This window comes from Anas acuta, chromosome 25 (genome assembly GCF_963932015.1).
Source record: "Anas acuta chromosome 25, bAnaAcu1.1, whole genome shotgun sequence".
Taxonomy (NCBI): domain Eukaryota; kingdom Metazoa; phylum Chordata; class Aves; order Anseriformes; family Anatidae; genus Anas; species Anas acuta.
This window is the reverse complement of record NC_089003.1, coordinates 5,843,917-5,864,605: the sequence shown is the minus strand read 5'-3', so window position 1 is coordinate 5,864,605 and position 20,689 is coordinate 5,843,917. Positions and strand designations below refer to the sequence as shown.

Genomic DNA, 20,689 nt, shown 5'->3' with positions numbered 1-20,689 from the left:
CCAAAGTATAATTCGCCTGAGGGGTAGCAATGTGTGCCTGCTCTGCATCACAGATTAAGAATCTTTTCATCAGGAGCCTCATTTCAAAAGACTCATTCAAAGGACATCAGAAGTTTCAGTGAAAGACCACGTAGTTGGCTTGATCTAAATAAACAAGATTGCATGTGTGGAGAGACAAGCACAGAAGTACAAACTTAAAACATTAAGCTTCGGAGATGGAGTTACCCTAAGCTAAACATTCACGACTTGGAGCACATCACATTGCACAAGCCAGAGTCCTGCCACAAACCTGCTCGCTCCAAAACTTTTGTTCCACAGGAAGATGCAGCAAGGACTTCAGGCTTCCCAAATGAAGCCACGACAACCTTAAATGGGAACAGATCACAATAGTTCAGTAAACCCTTCTTTACCTGACCAACTTCAGACAGGATAGCATCAGGCAAGGCTCTGTCCAAGCCAAAGAGAACATAAACTCCCCCGGGCACAGATCCCATATGGAACCAGGAAACTACTTGAACAGATCAACACGATAATCAGTGGTTACAGCATACCAAACCTCCTACCATGACAACGTTTGTGCAGCCTTCATAAATTAGACATTTAAGGAGGGGGCAGTATCTTTGCTGAAATTTATATGGTTCTTCTTCCTTGCCAAAAGGAGCAAGGGAAAAGTACAAAAATGCTTGTCAGATAGCTTTCAGGCAGGCCTATTAATGATTTGGTACTGTGGGAGAAACTGATAAACAGTGGAAGGAGATAAACTGTGCTTCTGAGGTCGAACAGGAAAAAGGCACAGAGATAGGTGAAGCAGATAAAACAGGAAGCAAAAACAATCTCTGTGGATGCACTTTGAACGAGCATGTGCGGGGGGGGGCTGCCAAGGCCTGAGATGCAAAACAAGCACAATATCAGCATGAAGGTAACTCTAGGCAAGAGATCCAGCTGTGCACATAGCCCAGACTCAGACCCGATGCAGGAAATAACCCAGAACTTTGAGCAGAAGGCGTTGATCAGGTGGGGCAGGCAGAACCACTGCGCTGCTGTCCAGAGGAGCATGCTCAGCCTTGTGGGCAGACCTCGGCCAGGACTAAAATGGTGGGGCCAGGGAGGACGCCTCAGCCATCAGCAGTGCCAAGAACACACCAACGGCCTCTTCAGCAAGGGGGGCGGTTGGGCAAGGGCTACACCTGTACAAAGGCACCGATGGTGAGAGAGAGGAGCATCGGGGATGGCCCAGGGGATACCATGGCTATAGAGACACAGCTAGAAAATCAGCAGGAGTAACGAAGGGGCATGCAGCACAGCACTTTTCAGAGGGATGGTGAGAGTACTGATGCTCTGGAGTACAGCAAAAAGCATCCAAGGATGAGAAATGACATGAGGACACATAAGCAGCTGTCTACAGGTCACATAACTGGTTTAATGCTATGTTTTCACCAAACAACACGTTTTTCTGGGAAGAATGCTCTCCATCAGACAGGATCGTACACTTGCTGAAGTTTCACATCCCTCGAGTCTGCCAGGTCAAAGCAGGCAAATGGCAGCTGCAGGGCAGACCACTGCCAACTTCTAAATCAAGAATGGACGGCCAGCAGCACCACAGCAAGCAGGAACCACGTGGTGCAAAATGCTTCGGCAGACAGGTGAATGGGACTCAACGCAACAGTGGTGAGACACCAACACTCCAATGCTGTTCAGGGATAAAATTCAAAGTCTGCACAGAAAAACACTCTGAAATCAGAGGGCAGAATAGAAAGTACCATCACTGTCACCAGGTAAAGCAGTAAGAGTGGATATGCCCCGGCACCGGTCACACTTCTACAGATGAGACTGTAAAGTGGAACACTGCGAGAACATTGATGACAATGAGGATGGGTCCCCTGGCTTATCATTAGCAACTATTTTATTTAAAATACCTTCACATGATCCCCCTTCTTCCTGACTCAGCTTCTCACTGCTGGGTTCTGACAGCATCTGCCCAGGAGTTGGATCCTTGTGGGTCCCTTCCAACAAGGGATATTTTATGATCCATCTAAGTGACTACTTACAAGCAGAACTGGTCCACTGTCCTGTCACAGCCTTCAGCAGTTTGGCCCCAGGCAGACCAGGTGAGAATGCTAGCTGAAATAAATCCAAGGAATTCAAAAAACTCATTCCTAGCAAACAGAGAGAGGATCAAATTAATGGTTTAAGGTCAGAAGAAGTCTTTTCAACAGCTTAAAATCTAATGCCCCTTTTTTACTCCCAAAGACAGAACAGCCTCACCTCCAAGGTGCTCTTTTAACATTTGGAAGCCTCACGATAAAAACTTATTTCCCCTCCACGGTCTGTTTAACAGAGACAGAAATATCAGTACATGAACACAGCAACGTGAATTGAGGTCTCATCAGATCTAACTGAAAAGCCACGGAAGGAACAGCCATGTTCCAGAAATTGTGACTTTGTTTCTGAGAACTGGAAACGAGTATTTGGTACAAAGTGAAGCACACCTCCCTTATTTAACAGTCACAGACAAACCTGGGTGCAGCCATCTGTTCCTCTTCAAAATCCTTTCATTCAAAATCCCCCCCCCCCCCCCCTTCAAAATCCTTTCATTCCACAGTGAGATGCAATCCTGACTGAGGGACTGAGAAACAAGAGTGATGATGCAACTGCCAAGTATGTAGCAAGATCCACAACTATAAAAGGAATTTGAATAAATATGACTAAAGGGGAAATGCTCAGGTAGTTTAAAAGCTTGCTCAGCCCGAAAGGAATGCAAGAGGTTGGTGGAGCAGCAGATCAGTGAAACCAGCAGAAGAAGCAGAATTTTGAAGAGAAGTCAATATAAAGGACTCTTGACTAAAGGGCACCACGAGACTCATTGGAAATATTAGCTAAGACTTGCTGTAGAAACTTGGCAGATCTTAAAGCCAGATCTTTAGCTAGTGTAATTCAGAAGGCAATAATAAATGACTTCAGCTAAGATGACACAGGCTACACATGCCATCTCAAACGTATGCAAGTAGACTGCTGTACTTATTTTGACATTACAGCACCACAAACAGGTACACTGCCCACTCTGATGATCTTTAGTATCCATATTACTTCATCAGACTACGAAATAATTGCAGGGAAGAGGCAAGGATGAAAGTAAAAAAAGGTTGCTGAGGAAATCCTACATCAGCAGCTGAGTTTCTGTTGATATACTTCTTATAAGCAATTTTTTGGCAGCTATTTACACAAAGAGATGTAAAAAAGGAACATGCCCTATTCAGCTGACACAAAACAATTTGCTTACAACTGGATCTGTGGGGCTTTCTCTCCACACCTGAAGCCACTCCCCAGCTTGCTACCTCCCGTCACGTTTCGTCACCCGTGCTGTGGCAAGTGTCATAAACACAGCTCGGTGGCAGCTGGCAGGCCAGGACCAGCAGGTCTGCTGCACAGCATCACCAGCGTAAGAACTTAAAAGTGTAAGGTATCTGGAGGACTAATCTCATTCATAAATCTGCCCTCGTATATTATTCATTATTATACCTCACCCACACCGCCTACTGGAACTTTTCACTCCCAGTACAGAAGGCGTTCATAACAGCCGTGCAGAAGGCTCAGAAGAACGCTACAAATTAAACATGTACAGAGGCAAAACAAAGGCTGCCCTGGGCACCCTGCACACTGCTTCATTCACACAGGCACCGTCCGCTGGCTGGTCCTCGCTCTGGACACCAAAAAGCTCACCCTGATGCTCCTTTCTGCTACTTGCATCCTTCGGATTTGCTTTTTAAGTGAGATGGATGGCCCTTCCCATTTGCAAAGATCAAGCTGGAACACGTCCAAGCTCATAAGTCAAGTTTTGACAGACTAAGGGGAATTTTCATTCCGATCATTCCAAATCCTGACACAAGACAGCTCCCTGCAAACCGAGTAATTCTAAGGAGGCCCAGGAAAGCCGGCACGGCTTCGCTGCCAGATGCCCGAGCAGCGCCGCAGTGGCAGAGAGGAGGCTTCCCAGCAGCTTTTTAATTCAACACCACCCAAACAATTCAAATATTCATATCGCATTTAGAATGACTAAATTAAAATGGCTTAAAGGCATGGAAAGCTTGTTCATTACACATGAATATTTCATTACTAAAAGTATAAATGAAACCACACATTCACATAATATTTTCTCTGCCAGGATTAAAGATACTTTACTACCCAGTGCAAAGCCAAATCTCCCCAACCACAGCTTCAACCAAAACTATGAACGTTTAAGACAGCCCTCAAAAAATAGGAAAGACAGCGTCAAAAGGTCAGTAGAATACAGAGAGTGCCCACTCACTCCAACACTTTACAGTAAGCTTAAGTAAGAAAGGGAATTATGCAGATGAAGAATCAAATGATATGGATGATAAATATCCCCACTGAGAAAGAACTGTTCTTAACGTGTTTATGGAGACTCCGATCCTCTGAGGACGGTAGCAGAGCACTGCCTGGGTTAACACCAGTCCCTTGCTCGTGTCACCAGACCTGCTGAGGACAGATGGAAGGAACAAAACCCCCTCTCCAGATCCAGAGGATACTAAATGACGGAGCAGGCCTTGGAACCTGGATTTCAGGTTGGAAATTAGGAGACATTTCTCCTCAGAAAGAGCAGTCAGGCACTGGAACGGGTTGCCCAGGGAGGCAGTGGAGTCACCGTCCCTAGGGGTGTTCAAGGAAAGGTTGGACATGGTGCTTGGGGACACGTGGGTGACACTGGTAGTAGTGTGATGGCTGGACCAGATGATCTTGGAGGTCTTTACCCACCTTAATGATTCTGTGATTCTAAGGTTTTGTCCTTTCAGAGCCTTGAGGTGAGTGAACATCTGCATATTTACACACACACACACAAGTCTTAATATCACCTACTGAAACGGAGTGCTAAAGGTGGCATTCTAGCTCCTTTTCAGTTCGCTCAGCAGTGACGAAGTCTGTATGTTTTCAACACCATCTTCAGCTTCTCGTATCCAAGGGGAGAGAGATGCAAATCCAAGAGGCTGATAGTTTCCCACATGAGGATCATTCAGAACCCAAAACAGATCACTTTTAAGGCCATCAGATGCTACACAAGAAGTAGGTGCCTTTTGGGGAGAGAGCCCCAAAAGGTATAACCTGTGCAGAACTTCCTCAAGAAAATCCATCCAAACATCTCTCTTCAGCATTCAAAGCCTTTGTTCATTCATTTCCTTGTTCATTCAATTCCTTGTTTAACTTTGCTACAGGGTTTTTTTTTTGTTTTTTTTTTTTTGTTGTTTTTTTTTTTAAGGGGACTGCAGCCTTACCTTTGCTTTCAAAGAACAGAGCTGGGGAGACACGTTCAACGTGAAGGTGTAAATGATTCATCTTTAAAGTCATTCAAGGCATGCATCACTGACTGGGACTCATAGCTAGTCACTGAACTTGCCTCTTTTACAAAAAATGACCCAAATAAAGTCAAGAAGAATCCCACTGCCCTTCCACATCCCCTTGCACAATGTTTTAGTGTGCAGATGTGGCCATACACAGGCCAAACCAACACCACTTTCGAGATAATTGTACTTGCCACTATCACAGGTATGTTTCCCTCTCCACAGCAAACAAATCCTCACAGGACCAGGTTTTCCTTACAATCCCAATACCAAAAATATCAATCATAACCAGCATTATCTGCCTTTTAAATGTATCTGCAATGAATAAGAATTCAAAACTGCTGTCTTAATTTAGGATAACGTTGATAAGGCTGGGTTTTGCATTGTAAGCAACAGTTCTGTAAACAGAAAACCCACACTTCTGCATCTTCTTTAATTAAACGCAGAGCTGTGTTTTTATTAAGTGTTGCTATAGGAGGTCAGAATTCACAACATGTGCAAGAAGACAACCATACAAGCAAAAAAACTACAAAAAACACTTTTTGCAGCATATCCTCAGACATGGGAGCTCAGATGACCAGGAACTATTTGAGGTTCAAGTAGAGCATTTCACATAGGGTTTTGTGCTAGAACTAGCTAAAAGGAGGGAAATAAATCTTTTTACAATCATTATACCGTACCACATTCTTTCACAGTCTTCCTTTCATGCATCCTTGAATTCTTTAATAATCACGACAAAGACCCATTCTGTTCCCAGGAGGGGATTTTGCACAACGCCTACAAGAACATGCAGCTTGCTCGGATCGCAACAGCTGAGTCAAGGAGCACCTGCTGGTGAACCAGGCAGGAAAACAGGCAGCCCTGGCGCATGCAGATGATATAGGACTACCCTGAAAGCTGCCCTGTGGCTCCAGGACAACAGACCCTTGAATCCAGTGCCTCGCAGCCAGGTCCCGCAGCTCATGTCTGCTCACCTCTGGCTGCACTCCCCCAGGTGCGACGAGAAGAGAGCCCGGAGTCACCGCTAAGAGAAGCGAGCCTGGAGTTACTCCTGGAGTCACCGCTGAGATCGCAGAGCAGATCATTCAAGAAATCGAGCTGCCCCTTCTCATGTCCTAGACACCATTTTTAAAGCTCTGAGTTTTGATTTGTTTGTCGAGGTAAATGCTGATTCTACAGGACAGCACAATGAATGTGCTTCGCAGGATAATACAGCAGAACGTGTATAACATAAAACATTTCATGCTTGTGACAAATAACCTGGCTCTCTTTCTCACAAGGAGGCATATCAGAAATGATGATCTTCAAGACAGAGAAACAAACTCCGCAACCCCTCACTTTTCTCATCACACTAGAACGGAAACTTCAAGTGATAAAAGTTTGCATCCCAAGTTTTGTTTATGCCACAATTTCTGCAAATTGCTGGAAACTCCCACGAGACCACTGCCCCTCTCCACCTGCCATGAGCCAGTCACAGTCAATGCGAGCACCCCGAGCCACCCTGGACGTTGCCAGATTCCCTGTTTCAAGGGGTCTTTCAATGAACCACACCTCCTCTGATAGAAATTGAGATACCAAACACCACAGCAGCCAACTTGTTCCCAGCTGCCCACAAAGAACCAGTCATAAATAATGCTGAGTATCTACTGAAGTGCAAACTCCTCAGATATGGCCATTTATAGGACTTTATAGTTGCTCATTAACTGGTTGCGAGTATCTGTTAAAGCTTTGGAGGTTTTCTAGAAAGAGATAAAGCTATTCCCTAAGTCCACACTGGCTATTCCAATACTCCTGCATTATTTTTTAATTATTTTGATGACTAATAATCACAACTACGCACTGGTTAGAAGCCCATTCAGAACTAAGGAATTCAAAGGAATTCAAATTCAAATTCAATTCTTAGGAAGAATTTCTTTACTGAAAGGGTTGTGAGGCATTGGAACGGGCTGCCCAGGGAGGTGGTGGAGTCACCATCCCTGGAAGTCTTCAAAAGACGTTTAGATGTAGAGCTTAGGGATATGGTTTAGTGGGGACTGTTAGTTTTAGGTCAGAGGTTGGACTCGATGATCTTGAGGTCTCTTCCAACCTAGAAAATTCTGTGATTCTGTGATTCAAGGACTGGCATCTTTTATTTACAATTATGGTGTAACACCCAAGGACTGCTTGAAAGCCCACACGAAACTGCCAGTTCAGTAACTGTTTGCAAGACATGGCTATGAAAAAATAGCTAAGAATATGAAATCCTCCCTGAATCACAAGACGACTCTATAAATAACAGGGCACAAAGCGCAGTGGTTGGGAACCAAAGCATAAATCCTCCTTGAGCCCACCCACCTACCGATGGTGCCTCTCACTTCTACAAGCAAAGCAGAGAGCCACACTAATTCAGCTCATTTCAACAGTACTAAATTCAAATATTACACAGTAATGACAAGGAAAACTTAACCATTTCTCTTTTGCCTACTAGAGATGTCCTCGGGGAAAAATCCTTGCATGCACCGAGACTGGTATGATTTCAATTCCACCCACATCTGGGCTCACTTGGGAACTAAATCCAGCACAACCCCTCTTGGGTCAGCCAGTGACCCTGGACAAAAATAGCAGCTCTGGCAAAAAGCTGGATTTATGGAATAGGGTGGAGCCGTCCAAGTGTAGTCATGAAGTTAATGACAGAGAAGCAACAATTTCCCTATTCTATTCCATGCACTGCAAGCACAAAGGCAACTCATGCCATCTACACAGTGTGACAAAAGCACGTGACATCAACACCTGAGCAGGTCTGAATCTTGGCTGCAATTTGGGTCTGACACAATTTAAAACATATAATCAGCAACTGCTAATTACCACCCCAAGAGCAGTAAACAAAAAAAGCTGATGCTGCCTGAGAAGGACGATAAAACCAGGGGCACAGGCAGGTCAGCAGGTAGGGCCAGAACTCTAACCACAGTGTCAAACAGGGCTCAGCAGAGTTTAGCAAGTTTACTAAAAAGCCACACTTTTGATAAATTCAGACTAGTTTTTCCAGATGTCTCAGCACAGACAAACCTAAAGTCAGGAGGCAACAGTACCAAGGTAAAAAAAAAAAAGAAAATTATTTTTAACAAAAGATTATTGAATCTACACTGCACAGATAAAAGACAACCTCGAAGTGCGGGCAGAACTGTGCCTGCAAGTTGCAGATTCCACGTGCTGCAGCAATTCACAAGTTCTCGTGCAAAAGCATCAGGAGTTTAAATTGGTGTCACAGGGAAGAACCTGCTTTTGAGTACCAGTGACAAAGGTACTGGCATTAAAATGATGCATTACAGTATATCAGATTTAATTTCTATCCTTTAGGAACATCGAGCCAAAATCCTGAGGCAGGATCAGCATGCAACGGGACAGGAAAATCTACGTACCGAATGTAAGGATCTAGAATCACCAGCTCATTCTCATTTTCCTCCATACAAAATTAAGGACTACCTGTGCAGGTAGTCAAATCAATCAAATTAAATATTTTGATTCCTAAATGGAACTAACTTCCTACGTTGATTTTTAATTTATCTAGCAGTCCTTCTGCTTCCAATACCACTCTTAGATTTCTATTACACATTAACCCAAGAATAAAAACCCCAAGAACAAACTGGTACATGCAAGTTTCCTGCTAATTACAACGACTTTGTGTGTAAGCCTTCTGTAACGCAATTAGTGCATCATGGCATGCACAAATAAGAGGCAAATTTAAGCTTTTAGAGGCACCACAACATTTATTTCAATCTGACATCTCCTTATGTTCAAAGTTCAACTTGTTCATAACGTATTCTCATTACTGTTTAAATATAAGTGTCTTCCCCACCCAAATAAAGATCCAACACGCAGGAGGAAGGAGAGCAACAAGCACACCGGCTGCCACTTGTCACTACGTGGGGCACTGCTGGGATCTCAGCCCCAGCCTCGCACAGCTCTGCACAGGCTGCAGCGCTCAGTGGCAGCACTGTCAGACCTGCGAGGTGACAGATTTCAGAGGCCACGGCACAACAGCCCAAAGGAGCCCGGTTCTCCCCTTCCCCAGCAGCTGGGGAGGCTTACACCAGCTTCCTTTCCTTGGCACTTGCCAGAGCTGCCCTGAGGTGCTTCCAGCAGCCCGCCACGTCGTTAATTCGGCCTGCTGTCAGCAGCTCCCCGCGGCACGCAGGTGGCAGGCGAGGCAGGGTGGTTTCGCCGAGGCCAGAGACACCTTGGCCAAACCTGGGGGCGGCAGCCACCAAGTCACGGTTCTGTCCCAAAGGCGTCTCTTGGCAAACGCCAAATCCTTGCACAAGAAGGGGCAGAAGAGTTTATCGGGAAAAGCCGGCATGAATCTTTTATAATGGAAAGTGAAAGACAGCCACAGACGGTGGGTCCCCACGAGCTGTCCTCGCTATCAGCGCTGCCCGGGATTTGTTCAGACCTTGACACCGAGAGAGAGGAAGCGAGAATTAAAGCAGAGCCCTGCCCGCAGCCCATCGCGCTCGGGAGGGAAATAAAAGCATCGTAAAGATCACGAAACGTTAACGTGACGAGCGCACCACGAGCAGTTTTATAGCTCCTGGGGAAGCAGAGCAACCTTGGACTTGGTGACTTGTATCGCCGCCTGCCTCCTCGCAGCTCCGCGCACCTGCCGGCACCGGGTCCCTGCTGGGGGGCGGGTGAGAGGGGGGCACGGGGGGGAAAGGGAGAGGGCACGGGGGGAGCAGCCGGAGACCCCAACCCCGGGGCTCCCCCTCACTCCCCTCCGGTGTCCCCGAGCTGTGCAGCAGCAGAAAGCCCCCGCCGGGAGCTGCCGCTGCCCCCAGCCCCTCCTGAACGCCTCCCGCCCGGGCTCGGAGCCCCCTGAGCCGCAGCCCCCCCCCGGCTCCGCGGCCGGTTCAGCTCCCCAAGCCGGCACTGCCCCCCCCGCACCGCGCCCCCCGGCCAAGAACCCAGGTGTGAGGGGGGGGGGGGGCCGGGCCCCCTCACCTGCCCCCCGAAGCACAACCCGCGGGGGCGGCGCGCTGCCGGCACTCACCGCAGGCGGAGGTTGGCCATGAACTCGGGCATGGTGACGGTGTCCAGCAGCACGAAGTCGGCCTTGCCGAACTCCAGGCTCTCCTGCTCCGCCATGGTGGCGGTGTGCGGAGGGGAGGGGTGGCCAAGGCACCGGGGGGGGGTGGTGTGAGGCCGCCGGGCTCTCGCCGCGCTGCCCCGGGGGAGGCCGGGGGGGGGGGGGGGGGGAGGCGGCCCCACCGCAGGTGAGGCGGGGCCGCGGGGCCCGAGGCCGCCTCCCCGCAGCGGGGACTCGAGGGGCGGCGGCGCCCCCTGCTGGGGGCCAGAGGGGCCGAGCCCGGGGCCGAGCCGCTGCCCCTGGCACCGAGCGACCCGGCCGCCCCCCTCCCCTCCCAGGAGGCAGCCTCGCGGTAATTAGGCTAGCGCTGCTAATTAGGGGAACGAGGAGCACACTGAAAGCGGTGTTCTGGGGAAGAAATGATGGGGTTCGGGTGATACGAAGGTAGGGCAGGAGGCTGAGTGTGCAGGTGGCTGGCACAGTCCCCACTGACATCCCCATAACGCAGAGGCGCCATCCCTGCTCACACAGACATCCCTGCTCCCATCCCTGTCCCACACCCAGCCCCATGAATCCCGGAGCCCCAGGGGCTGCAGCTGGGCTGGAGCTGGGGCAGCACCTGGAGGTGACAGGGGCAGACCTCCATCTATGGGTTCAGGGAATTAAGGACTTGGGAAGCCCGTCTGCCAGTGCAGACAGAGGCAAAGAAGTTGCTGAGTACTCAGCCTTCCCCACGTCTCTCATTACCGATTACTCAGATATAGAAACTCACTCCTAAGAGAAGAAATGAGCCACCTGTAATTGCTCACACACTACTATTTTTTTTATCCAAGTCTGGATGCTTGTGCATTAGCTGAATCTGGAAGATTTTTGCTTAAATTAAAGGGGTGGGAGAGCTCTGCGCACCCTGTGGATGGCCATGCTCACACCCTTGTCTCTCCCCATGGATGGATGTGGTCCTCCAGAGCCTTCTTCCTGGAGGCCATCGCCCTCTTGTAGCCTCGGCCACCATGAGCTCCTGCTGGCCACAAGGCCACTGCTCCTGCAGGAGCCTCCTCTGGGATCCTCAAGCTGCACGCTGAAGGGATCTGGTGAGGTGGGACAGTTTTAGGGGCATTTTGATAGGGCTTTGGTAAATAAAGGATTTATTAGCGTTGTTTAAGGGAGCCTCTGACTCGGGTGGCCAGCAGAAGGGCTTGGACCACCCCAGCTCTGGCTGACCGCATGTCCCTGGCGGGGGTGCAGGGGGCTGCTCGCACGCTGCCGCCTCAACAAACACGTGCAGAGCAGCCCTGCCGCTGCCATCGCTTCGCGGAAGTCCAAAGGGCGCTGCCCTGCCCCAGCAGCTTCTGCTGGCCTCCTCTCTGCCCCAGAGCTGCCCAGGCCCAGGATGGAGCAGGAGGAAACGTGGATGTCGATGCTGCATGGAACCAGGGCAGCCAGCGGGCACTGGAAACATCACGGTGCTTGCAAACCAGCAAAAGGCAACCAAGGAGAGCGGTGGTGTCACGTGCTGCTGCCTGCCTAAGGACAGAGGCCCAGGAGAAGGCTGGCCTCTGATGCCCATCTGCCATCTCTGCAGCATGCAATGCATTTTCTTCATCGCCCACCTGACACTGGCAGGTTTTGTTGCCTCAAGCCATGTTCCAACAGCCCTGAGTCTTTTGCTTAGACGGGAGAATCTCAAATCAATAGACCCAGGGCCAATTCCTACGGGAATGACCATCATTTTCACAGCTCCAGGCAATGCTGACTTTACCTACAACTCTCCTGGCCAAGGAGCGTTCACCTGCCCCAAAAACCCCCACAGAAGAGGAGGAGGTCCACGCCACTGTGATGCCATCTCGTCCAGAGCTCCTTCATCCCCATCGTCAGGGTCTTTCTCCTGTGCTACAGCGAGGAAAAACTGAGCCAAATGCTCACTGCACCCAGCACGAAGGCACCAGAGGCCAAAGCGGCTCAGCTGCTCTGCCACACTCAGGAGGGCTGCGTGTGGATGGGGACTGAAGACAGTCACCCCCTAAAGATGGTTGCAATACTTCAACCCCCCTCCTATTTTTCAGATGCTCTGCCAGCACCTCTGGCTCTTCAGGGTCAGCAGCGGTGCTCAGATCCCTGTGCCAGTCCCTGCTCATTGCTTTGTCCTTTTTGCAGGAGTCCTTCCAAACTCCTCTCAGGCACCAAATCCCCTGTGGAGAGTTGTGCTCCGGTGTGAGCTGGGAGTGGCTATAACAAGATTACTGTTGTCCTGAGCAGCTTGAGCTAGTAACAATTTACCCGCCAGACCCCTGGTTCCCATCACTCTTGTGGGTTACTGCATGGATGCCCTGCATATCTCATTTCTTTTTAGCCTCGGTCTACAGAAACTTGCACCCATCTCCAGTGAGGGCCTTCACACGAATGCAGCGGTGCATCACCAGGTGCGGGTACAGCCACGGGATGCTGCTGTCAGGGCAGCTTCACCCTGGGAAGAGCCCAAGCAGGAGGAACAGCCTTCACAGATCCATGCTTCAGTCACTTTATCTTCGTAGAATCATAGAAAAATAAAGACCTCCAAGATCACCTGGTCCAAACGTCCTCCTACCACCCATGTCACCCACTAACCCATGTCCCCAGGCACCACATCCAACCTTTCCTTGAACACCCCCAGGGACGGTGACTCGACCACTTCCCTGGGCAACCCATTCCGATGCCTGACTGCTCTTTCTGAGAAGAAATGTCTCCTAATTGTTTTAATTGTTGAAGACTAGTGCTCTTTGTTCTATACTTTGTTTTAATTGTTGAAGAGTAGGGGCATGATGTTTCCATTTTCCATTCACCAGGGACATTGCCCCACTGCCAGGACTTTCCAGCTATGATAGAGAAAGGCTTGGTGACTACATCAGCCAGTTCCCTCAGGACCTTGGGATTCATGCCATCAGGTCCTTGTACCTGTTGAGATTCATCAGGTGGTGGCTCTTCACTTACAGTGGCTGGGACTTTGCTCCCTCAGCCTCCATCTACGTGTTCAGGGAATGAAAGAGCTGGGAAGCCCGTCTGCCAGTGCAGACAGAGGCAAAGAAGTTGCTGAGTACCCAGCCTTCCCCATGTCTCTCATTACTGATTACTCAGATATAGAAACTCACTCCTAAGAGAAGAAACGAGCCACCTATAATTGCTCACAAACTACTATTTTCACCCCTCAGTTTCCATTTCTCACTTTTCTCCTCAGCCCCCTCATGACGGTCAGCAGGGGCCGCCACCCCCTGCTCCCCACCCGCTTCTCCTCATAACCCCCCTGCTTTAGAAACAGAGGGTCCTTCTGTTACGCATAAGGACCTGAAGCATAGGGTGAACCAAGTGCCTTCCCCAAAATCTTCTGGACAGTCTGCTTTGGGGCAAAAGGGAAGCATGCTGTGCTGATCCCATGGCAGCAGCAGTTTCTTACTTATGGGCAGCCTCTGGCACACATTTGCCCCAAGCCCCCTAGGTTTTGTTTCTACCACAGTTGCACACTTTGTTCTCAATTTCATCCTCCCCGCCATGACACATGAATGGGGAAACATCCAGGTGTCTCCAGCCTGGATTCAAAAGTGGCCAAAATTGATTTATGCATGGAAGGGGAGCGCCCTGTTGAAGCCACACCACGTGGACGTCCTTTATGAGCCATCTCTGGGCTCTGTCAGCCCAGAAAGCAGCTTTGGTAGAAGCAGATGGCTGTATCCCACACTTACTGGGCCTAAACTGGCTTTTTGGAGGCTTTAGGAGTTTTTGATGGTGTCGTCTATTTTTCTTTTAACTCTGCTGGTGATAGAAATTGAGACAGACTGAAGAAATTCAACGGTTAAACACAGAAGAATTTTTTGTTTGTTCTTTGTCAATCCAAAATTAACAGAGAAGGACTTCTGTCCTTCCAAAACACAGGCTCACAGGGAAGGCTGCAGCTCTCACAGTTCACTGCTGAAGAATGGACTCATGCCATTTGTGTTGCCTTTGCTTAGGATGGCAGTGGCCTTTCCAAAAGCACAATCTGAAACCAACCCAAGTCTCTCATCTGCAAAACACAGCTGTGGTTTTACAGCTCAGGCTAGAGACTTTCAAGCAGAGTATCCTAAATTAGGCAGCAAACAGCTTTAGAAAAACAAGCAACAGGGCTGCTTCACACGCATAGCAGAGTTTGAAAGAATGGGGAAAAGGCATTAAAAATTGCTTGCTTTTGTCCCATGTGTGATGAAGGACAAGCACGCTTCCCCTCACCAGGGTGCTGCAAGGCACTGAACTGAAAACCATCCCCGGAGTACATCCCTGCTCTTGAGCAGGAAACCAGCCAAGGAATCAAAGCTGTCTGCCAGATTGTCCTCAGACTTTCAACTGCAGATCGAAAGCGGGACAGGACTGGGGCTGTGGATCTGGGGAGAGCCGGGGTGGGAGACAAATGGTGGCATTGTGCCTGCTACAAGCACCAGCAAAGAGCTGTGCCACATCCTGCAGGTTCCTGGGGACAGCAAAAGGGACCTGGCTCGCTGCTGTCTGGCCTGGGCCAAAGAGGGGGTGCCAGAAGCAGGCAGGGCACCCACATCTCCCATCACCACAGTGCCCAGAGGAGCAGCCACCATGGCTCCAGCATCCCGGCATGCATTTCAGTTCGGCCAGGGCAGCAGCCCTGAAATCCACCCAAGTGGCTCTGGACACACCAAAAGCACATCTCTGGAGCCCACCAGAGAGGAGACACAAACTCCCCTGAAAGCTGGCTTATCCCTGAGATTCAAGGATTAAACTGGGGGCAAAATCAATCACTTAAATGCAGAGATTTCTACGTAGGATGTTCTCTGATGCCTCAACTGATTATCTGCTTGGTCTCCTTTTAAACACGAGTTTTGCTCTTGATAAATTATATAGATACTTCATTTCTTCTTTCTTAGTTTCCTCTGATATTTCTTTTTCTATTTCATTACTCATGTCACTTTCCTCCTTCATTACTGGTAAATGGTTGCCATGGGTCTCGCCAGCATTAACCATTTGTGAGTTGGTAACATAAGCAGTTACCTCTTCTCTATTTTTTTTTAAAGGGAAGCAAAAAAGAAAATTACACATGACATCAAAAATTTCCAGTCTATCATGGATACACAATAATGTTATGCTCTCTAGCTAAAGAGGAGGATGTTAAACTGTAAACAAAACTAAATATTGAGTTCCCAGGCTTTTTGTAATCATATGAAGTGAATACTGTGCTTTCTCTTATGGACTTTTCCAGGAGACATTATGAAGACAGAAATGAGCCGTACCAAGTCTCTAACAAGATTATTGCACAAATACTTGGCAATTTATACTGAGAGAACATTTTTTATATGGGTGTTTATTAGCATTCACTTTCAGGATACAGTGTGACAGAAGACATCCTGTAACAGAATGCAGGAAAGGCAGAGTCCATAATGCTTTTGCTTCTAACCGGGGGAAATTTCCCCTTTCCCAAATCTCCTCCTGAGCATCCTTCTGAGGACATTTGTCTGTCTGGGAGGAGAGCGTGGAGGAGCACGAGGACTGCCAGGGTTACAGGGCTGCCTTGTTCCTCAGTAGAATTTGACATTTTTATTTTCTCCTACAGTTCCTGGAGAAGAAGGAACTTGCCCTATGTAAAAGGTTCGCTATGAGCCACTTCATGTCTCATATATGCTTGTGATTCCCCAACCTAGCGAGAGATGGGAATCCAGCCAAAAGCACCAGACTCATCAGAACAGAAGGGAAACATCTTGTGATGTTCACCAGGCATGACTGTAGCTGCATCTGAAGCATCCTGGGCAAAAATACCACCCTTCCTTGCCGAGACATGCAATGTGGAGACTGACCTAGCCCTTACAAGCACAAAAGTGATGGAAACCCAGGCTGACCATTGCAACTCAGAGCTCCTGTGCCCTAAATTCATGGCACTTTGTCAGGGTACTCTTACACTTTAATCACTGTTACCCCCATTGTGTTGCGTCCAAATGGTTTTCACTGAAAATCTTCAGAAGAAAACAAAAGGAAGAGGTTTTGAGCCTTAAGATCATTGAGAAAGACCAGCCTGCTCCCTGATCCCTCCATGATGTTCCCAGGGAGGCTCTCCATCCTCTGGCCACCCTGCCGTGCAGAGGCAGCATGGCTTAGCACTGCTTCCCCTGCAGCTTGATTTTCATTTTGATGGGAATGAAAATCTCATCCGAAAATCTGCACCCAGAAAGGGTGATCTGATTCAAGGCTGACTGCAGTTAAACAACCACCTGAATCTGTGAGATGGTTGAGAACAGAAGTAGAAAAGCAGAGAAAACAGAGATGGAGCAGTGCTTTGATGACCTGTCAAATCTCCCTGCTCTGGCACAGGGTAAGTTCAGCTTAAACCCTTTCTGATGGATGTTTGTCTACTTTTTTTATTATTTTTTTTCTCTCAGAAACTTCCACTAATGGAGACTTGATGTCAGGCAATCTGTTCTGGCGCATTGCTGTATTTACATTTCATCAGTCCCCAAATGTCTAACTAAAGCTCTCTCACCGCAGTTTCATCCCATGACTTCTCATCCTCTCCAGACAGACACAGAGAAGAGTTTATTCCCTTCTTCTTTGTGGCTGTCTGTTATTTATTGGAGGGCTGTTATCATAGGAGTACGGGAAATGCAGCTGCTGAAAGGAAGTTTGGAGGTCAGCTACTCCACAGCTGTCGCATCTTCCCCCAGCCTTCAGTCCCCTGGACCAAACAACCCAATTCTTTCATTCTTACCCCGTGGATCATACTTTTTAGACTTCCACTAATCCTTGCTGCTAGCAAGTAAGGGATTTCTTCACTAGACCAGTTGTTGTAAGGAAGGAGCAATCTGGTCCCAGAAGGTGAGGGAAGCCCTGCGGGGTCACTTGGTGTCAGCTGTATTTGTTTGTTGGGCTCGCCATGGGAGTCAGCAAGGATCTGCTGGGGACTGCAAACCCGCCTGTCATCGTGTGAGCACTGCAAGAGCACAGGGCTAGGAGAGAAGCCAGCAGCACAGCAAGCAAAGGCAGCAAAGCAGGAGTTTTGGAAGGGCTGACCACCTTTGTCTAATCTTCAAAATAAAAAGGGATACCCCAAATAAATATCCAGCTCCACCAGAATTTTTTTTGTCCCTGTTGATGTGACCTATAAGTTCCCGAACTTGGTTTCTTTTATGGAAATTTGTGACATATTGGGTCTTTGCCCATCAGCTCTCTCTGTGCAGACGTCTCAGGCAATATAAAGCAGAGCACCTTCACCCAGAGTCACAGCCACTCTCCCTGCTCTCCTCTTTGTGAAGGGAGAAGGTGCCAGGTCGTGTGGTTCCTTGAGTCAGGGCCACTTGTCCAAGAAAAACATATCTCTGATTTACCTATTAAAAAAAAAAAAAAAAAAAAGACATTGAAGGCTAATTACAATCTCCCTGTATTGCTTTCTCCCTGGAAGGTAGCCTGGGTCAAAGGGACACAGTCCCCTAGTGGGAATTCTAGCATATGGGTAAGTTTCCAGATGCAATGAAATGCCTAAGAAGGTGCCTCATAGATACCTGGCATCCTGATGCCAAGAGAATGTTAAAAATCTCAGTAGGTATTTCCCTCTTCCTCGAAATCTGAAAAATCCCTGTATCTTAAGAAAACAAACAAACAAACAACAACAAAACTGGCATGGTGACTTCAGCTGCACAGTATCAGCATAACTCAACGTGACAATCAAACATTCATCATCAGACATTGTGCCGTTCTAGGAAAAAGGACTCCTGAGGGCATGAGATTTCCCAATCAGCCATAAAATTGTGTTGTAACCATTAATAAGCTTCCTCCCAGCTCCGGCAAGTGCAGCAGCCATGAGCCTGGAGCTCTCCTGGCTATGGGGGAGAAGTCCCAGGCATGAGTCAAGCATGGCCAAGCATGGCAGAGCCTGCTAGCAATTACCTTCAGTTCCTCTGAGCTCCAGTTCCTGGGAAAGCTATGAACGACTATGCAGAAGGAACAAAAATACCACAGAACCAAGCAGGAGAGGCTGGGTGTAGCTTAGCAGAGATTCAAAAGAAATACACAGCCAAGACAGGTCCTGGATGGGCACCTTGGTGGTTTCCAAGTTGGTAGGCATGAAAGAGTTTTTTCCCTGGGCCTTGACTTGATGTCTGGCTACCTGTGACCAGCAAATCTGCGATGGGCTTGGACAGAGAAGAATCTTCTGTATTTAAATATGTGAAATGACTGAAGTGCACATTGCAGACTCACGTCAAGCTTTTTATCCACCAGCACCCCCAGGTCCTGCTCTGCAGGGCTCCTCTCAGCCCACTCATCTCCCAGTCTGTGCTGATACAGGGCACTGACCTGGGCTGGGGGCAGGACTTTGCACTTGGCTTGTCGAACTGTGTAAGGTTCACAGAGCTCAAGGGGGCCAGGGGAGCATGTTACATGGTCGGTAGCCCCAAATCCTCGCTAAAAGAGCCAGAGGACTCTTACGCAACCTACTCCTTGGCACCATCTCTCTCTGCCACCCAGTGATGCCTGTAGGGATACAAATCAAAGAAAGCCTCAATACAGACCTTCCGGGGTATAACACCCAGGAGCCGAGCAGCTGAGGAAGTCCTGTTTTCACCCAGACCCTCGCTTGGCTGCCCTGCCCTGGCAGAGTGGCCGTGTCCGGGCTGGAGGAGGACACGCACTAGGTGGAGCCATTCCATCGGGAAACTGGGGGCCGGGCGGCCAAGCTGAGAGCACAGCACAGCCCCCGGCACAGCCAGCACAGACCCTAGGAAGGGGACTGAACCTGGGACAGTTCGGGGGAAAGGGCACCGTGGCCACCCTGCAGCTCAGGGGACGGAGGTGCTGGAGGCCGGGGGGGCTGGATATGAACGAGCAGAAAGCGGTTACGAGGGTCACCTCTATGTCTGCGTGGCTCAGAAGAGCAAATGAAGGATGGCAACTTTACTGTGCAAGTGCAATGTAGGAGCATAAGGAGATGGGGACCTGGAGGACAGGGATGAAGGACCAAGGGGAGCTGGGAGCTCCTGCTGGCAGAGCTCCCCTGGGGAACCGGCAGCAGGTCCCAACACCCTGCACACAGGGTGCCTGCAGCTCAGAACCAGCCAGAATCCTGGCAGCTCCCATGGGAAGGAGGGAAGGAGGCTTCTTCAGTCTGGCAGAGAAGAGAAAAGTGCAAGCCAGGAGCTGCTGGCTGACCTGGGCATACCGGGACTGGAAACAGCACACATTTGTAACAGGGAAGGTAATTAACTGTTGGAGCCACTTGTTAAGGTATTGGCAAGCACAGTCACTGACATCCTGAAATGGGGTTGGACAGGTTTTTCTTAAGCAGTTTTCAGGGCAGTCCTGCATCACCCAGATGACTAGAGTTTTGGGTTTAAACACCAAGTTCAGCGTGGCTGGTTGTGTTAGGCAGTCACAGCTGAATGTCCCCACAGGCATTCTGCCTGAAAGCACCACAGTCCTACAGTGCTGACAGGCTGGGCAAATACCGTGTGCCCTTACAGCATCCCCCAGCAAGGGGGTCCTCTTGTCGCTTCCTAGACCCACTGTGGTGCAGGCACGTGAAATCCTTACCAAGTGACAGGAGAGACAGCCCGTAGGTGTCTCACAGCACTCGCCTGATCCTGCTTACCATGAGCTGCTCCTAATGCCATGCCAGTAACTCCTGGACACAACCACACAGGCCTGGATTAGATCCTAGATCATATAGCAATTTCTTGAGGGTAAGAAGGCTTTGCAGGGGGATCTGGATAGGTTTGATCGATGACCCAAGTCCAATTGCATGACATTCAATGAGGCTAAACACCGGGTGCTGCATTTGGGTCACAGCAACCCCATGCAGCTGTACAGGCTTGGGGAAGAGTGGCTGGAAAGGTGCCCAGCAGAAAAGAAAATGGGGATGCTGGTCAGCAGCTGGCTGAATGTGAGCCAGCAGCATGCCCAGGTGGCTAAGAAGGCCAACAGCATCCTGGCCTGTATCAGAAATAGTGCAGCCAGCAGGACCAGGGAAGTGATTGTCCCTCTGTGCTTAGCTCTAGTGAGGCCCCATCTCGAGTACTGTGTTCAGTTTGGGGATCCCACACTACAAGAAGGACATCGAGGTGCTTGAGTGAATGCAGGAAAGAGCAACGAAGCTGGTGAAGGGACTGGAAAACAAGAGTTATGAGCAGAGGCTGAGGGAACTGGGCTGTTTAGTCTGGAGAGGAGGAGGCTGAGGCCTCATCGCTTTCCCAACTACCTGACAGAGGTTATAGCGAGGTGGGTGTTGGTCTCTTTTCTCAGGTGACAAGAGGAAATAGTG

General features: G+C 49.0%; 1 protein-coding gene across 3 annotated transcripts in view; it reads right to left on the bottom strand.

Annotated features, from left to right (window-relative positions):
- MYO1D (myosin ID) overlaps positions 1-10,580 on the bottom strand; it is a 156,223-nt gene extending 145,643 nt beyond the window's left edge. The window contains exon 1 of one of the 3 annotated variants that reach the window (XM_068660899.1): positions 10,381-10,580. In XM_068660899.1, the coding sequence (XP_068517000.1) occupies positions 10,381-10,475 (95 nt within the window). In that variant the 5' untranslated portion in view covers positions 10,476-10,580. Of the gene's footprint in view, positions 1-3,649; positions 3,674-10,380 lie in introns of those variants that run through there. The other 2 variants (XM_068660901.1, XM_068660902.1) reach the window with 2 other exon arrangements.
- Between the last annotated feature and the right edge of the window lie 10,109 nt (positions 10,581-20,689).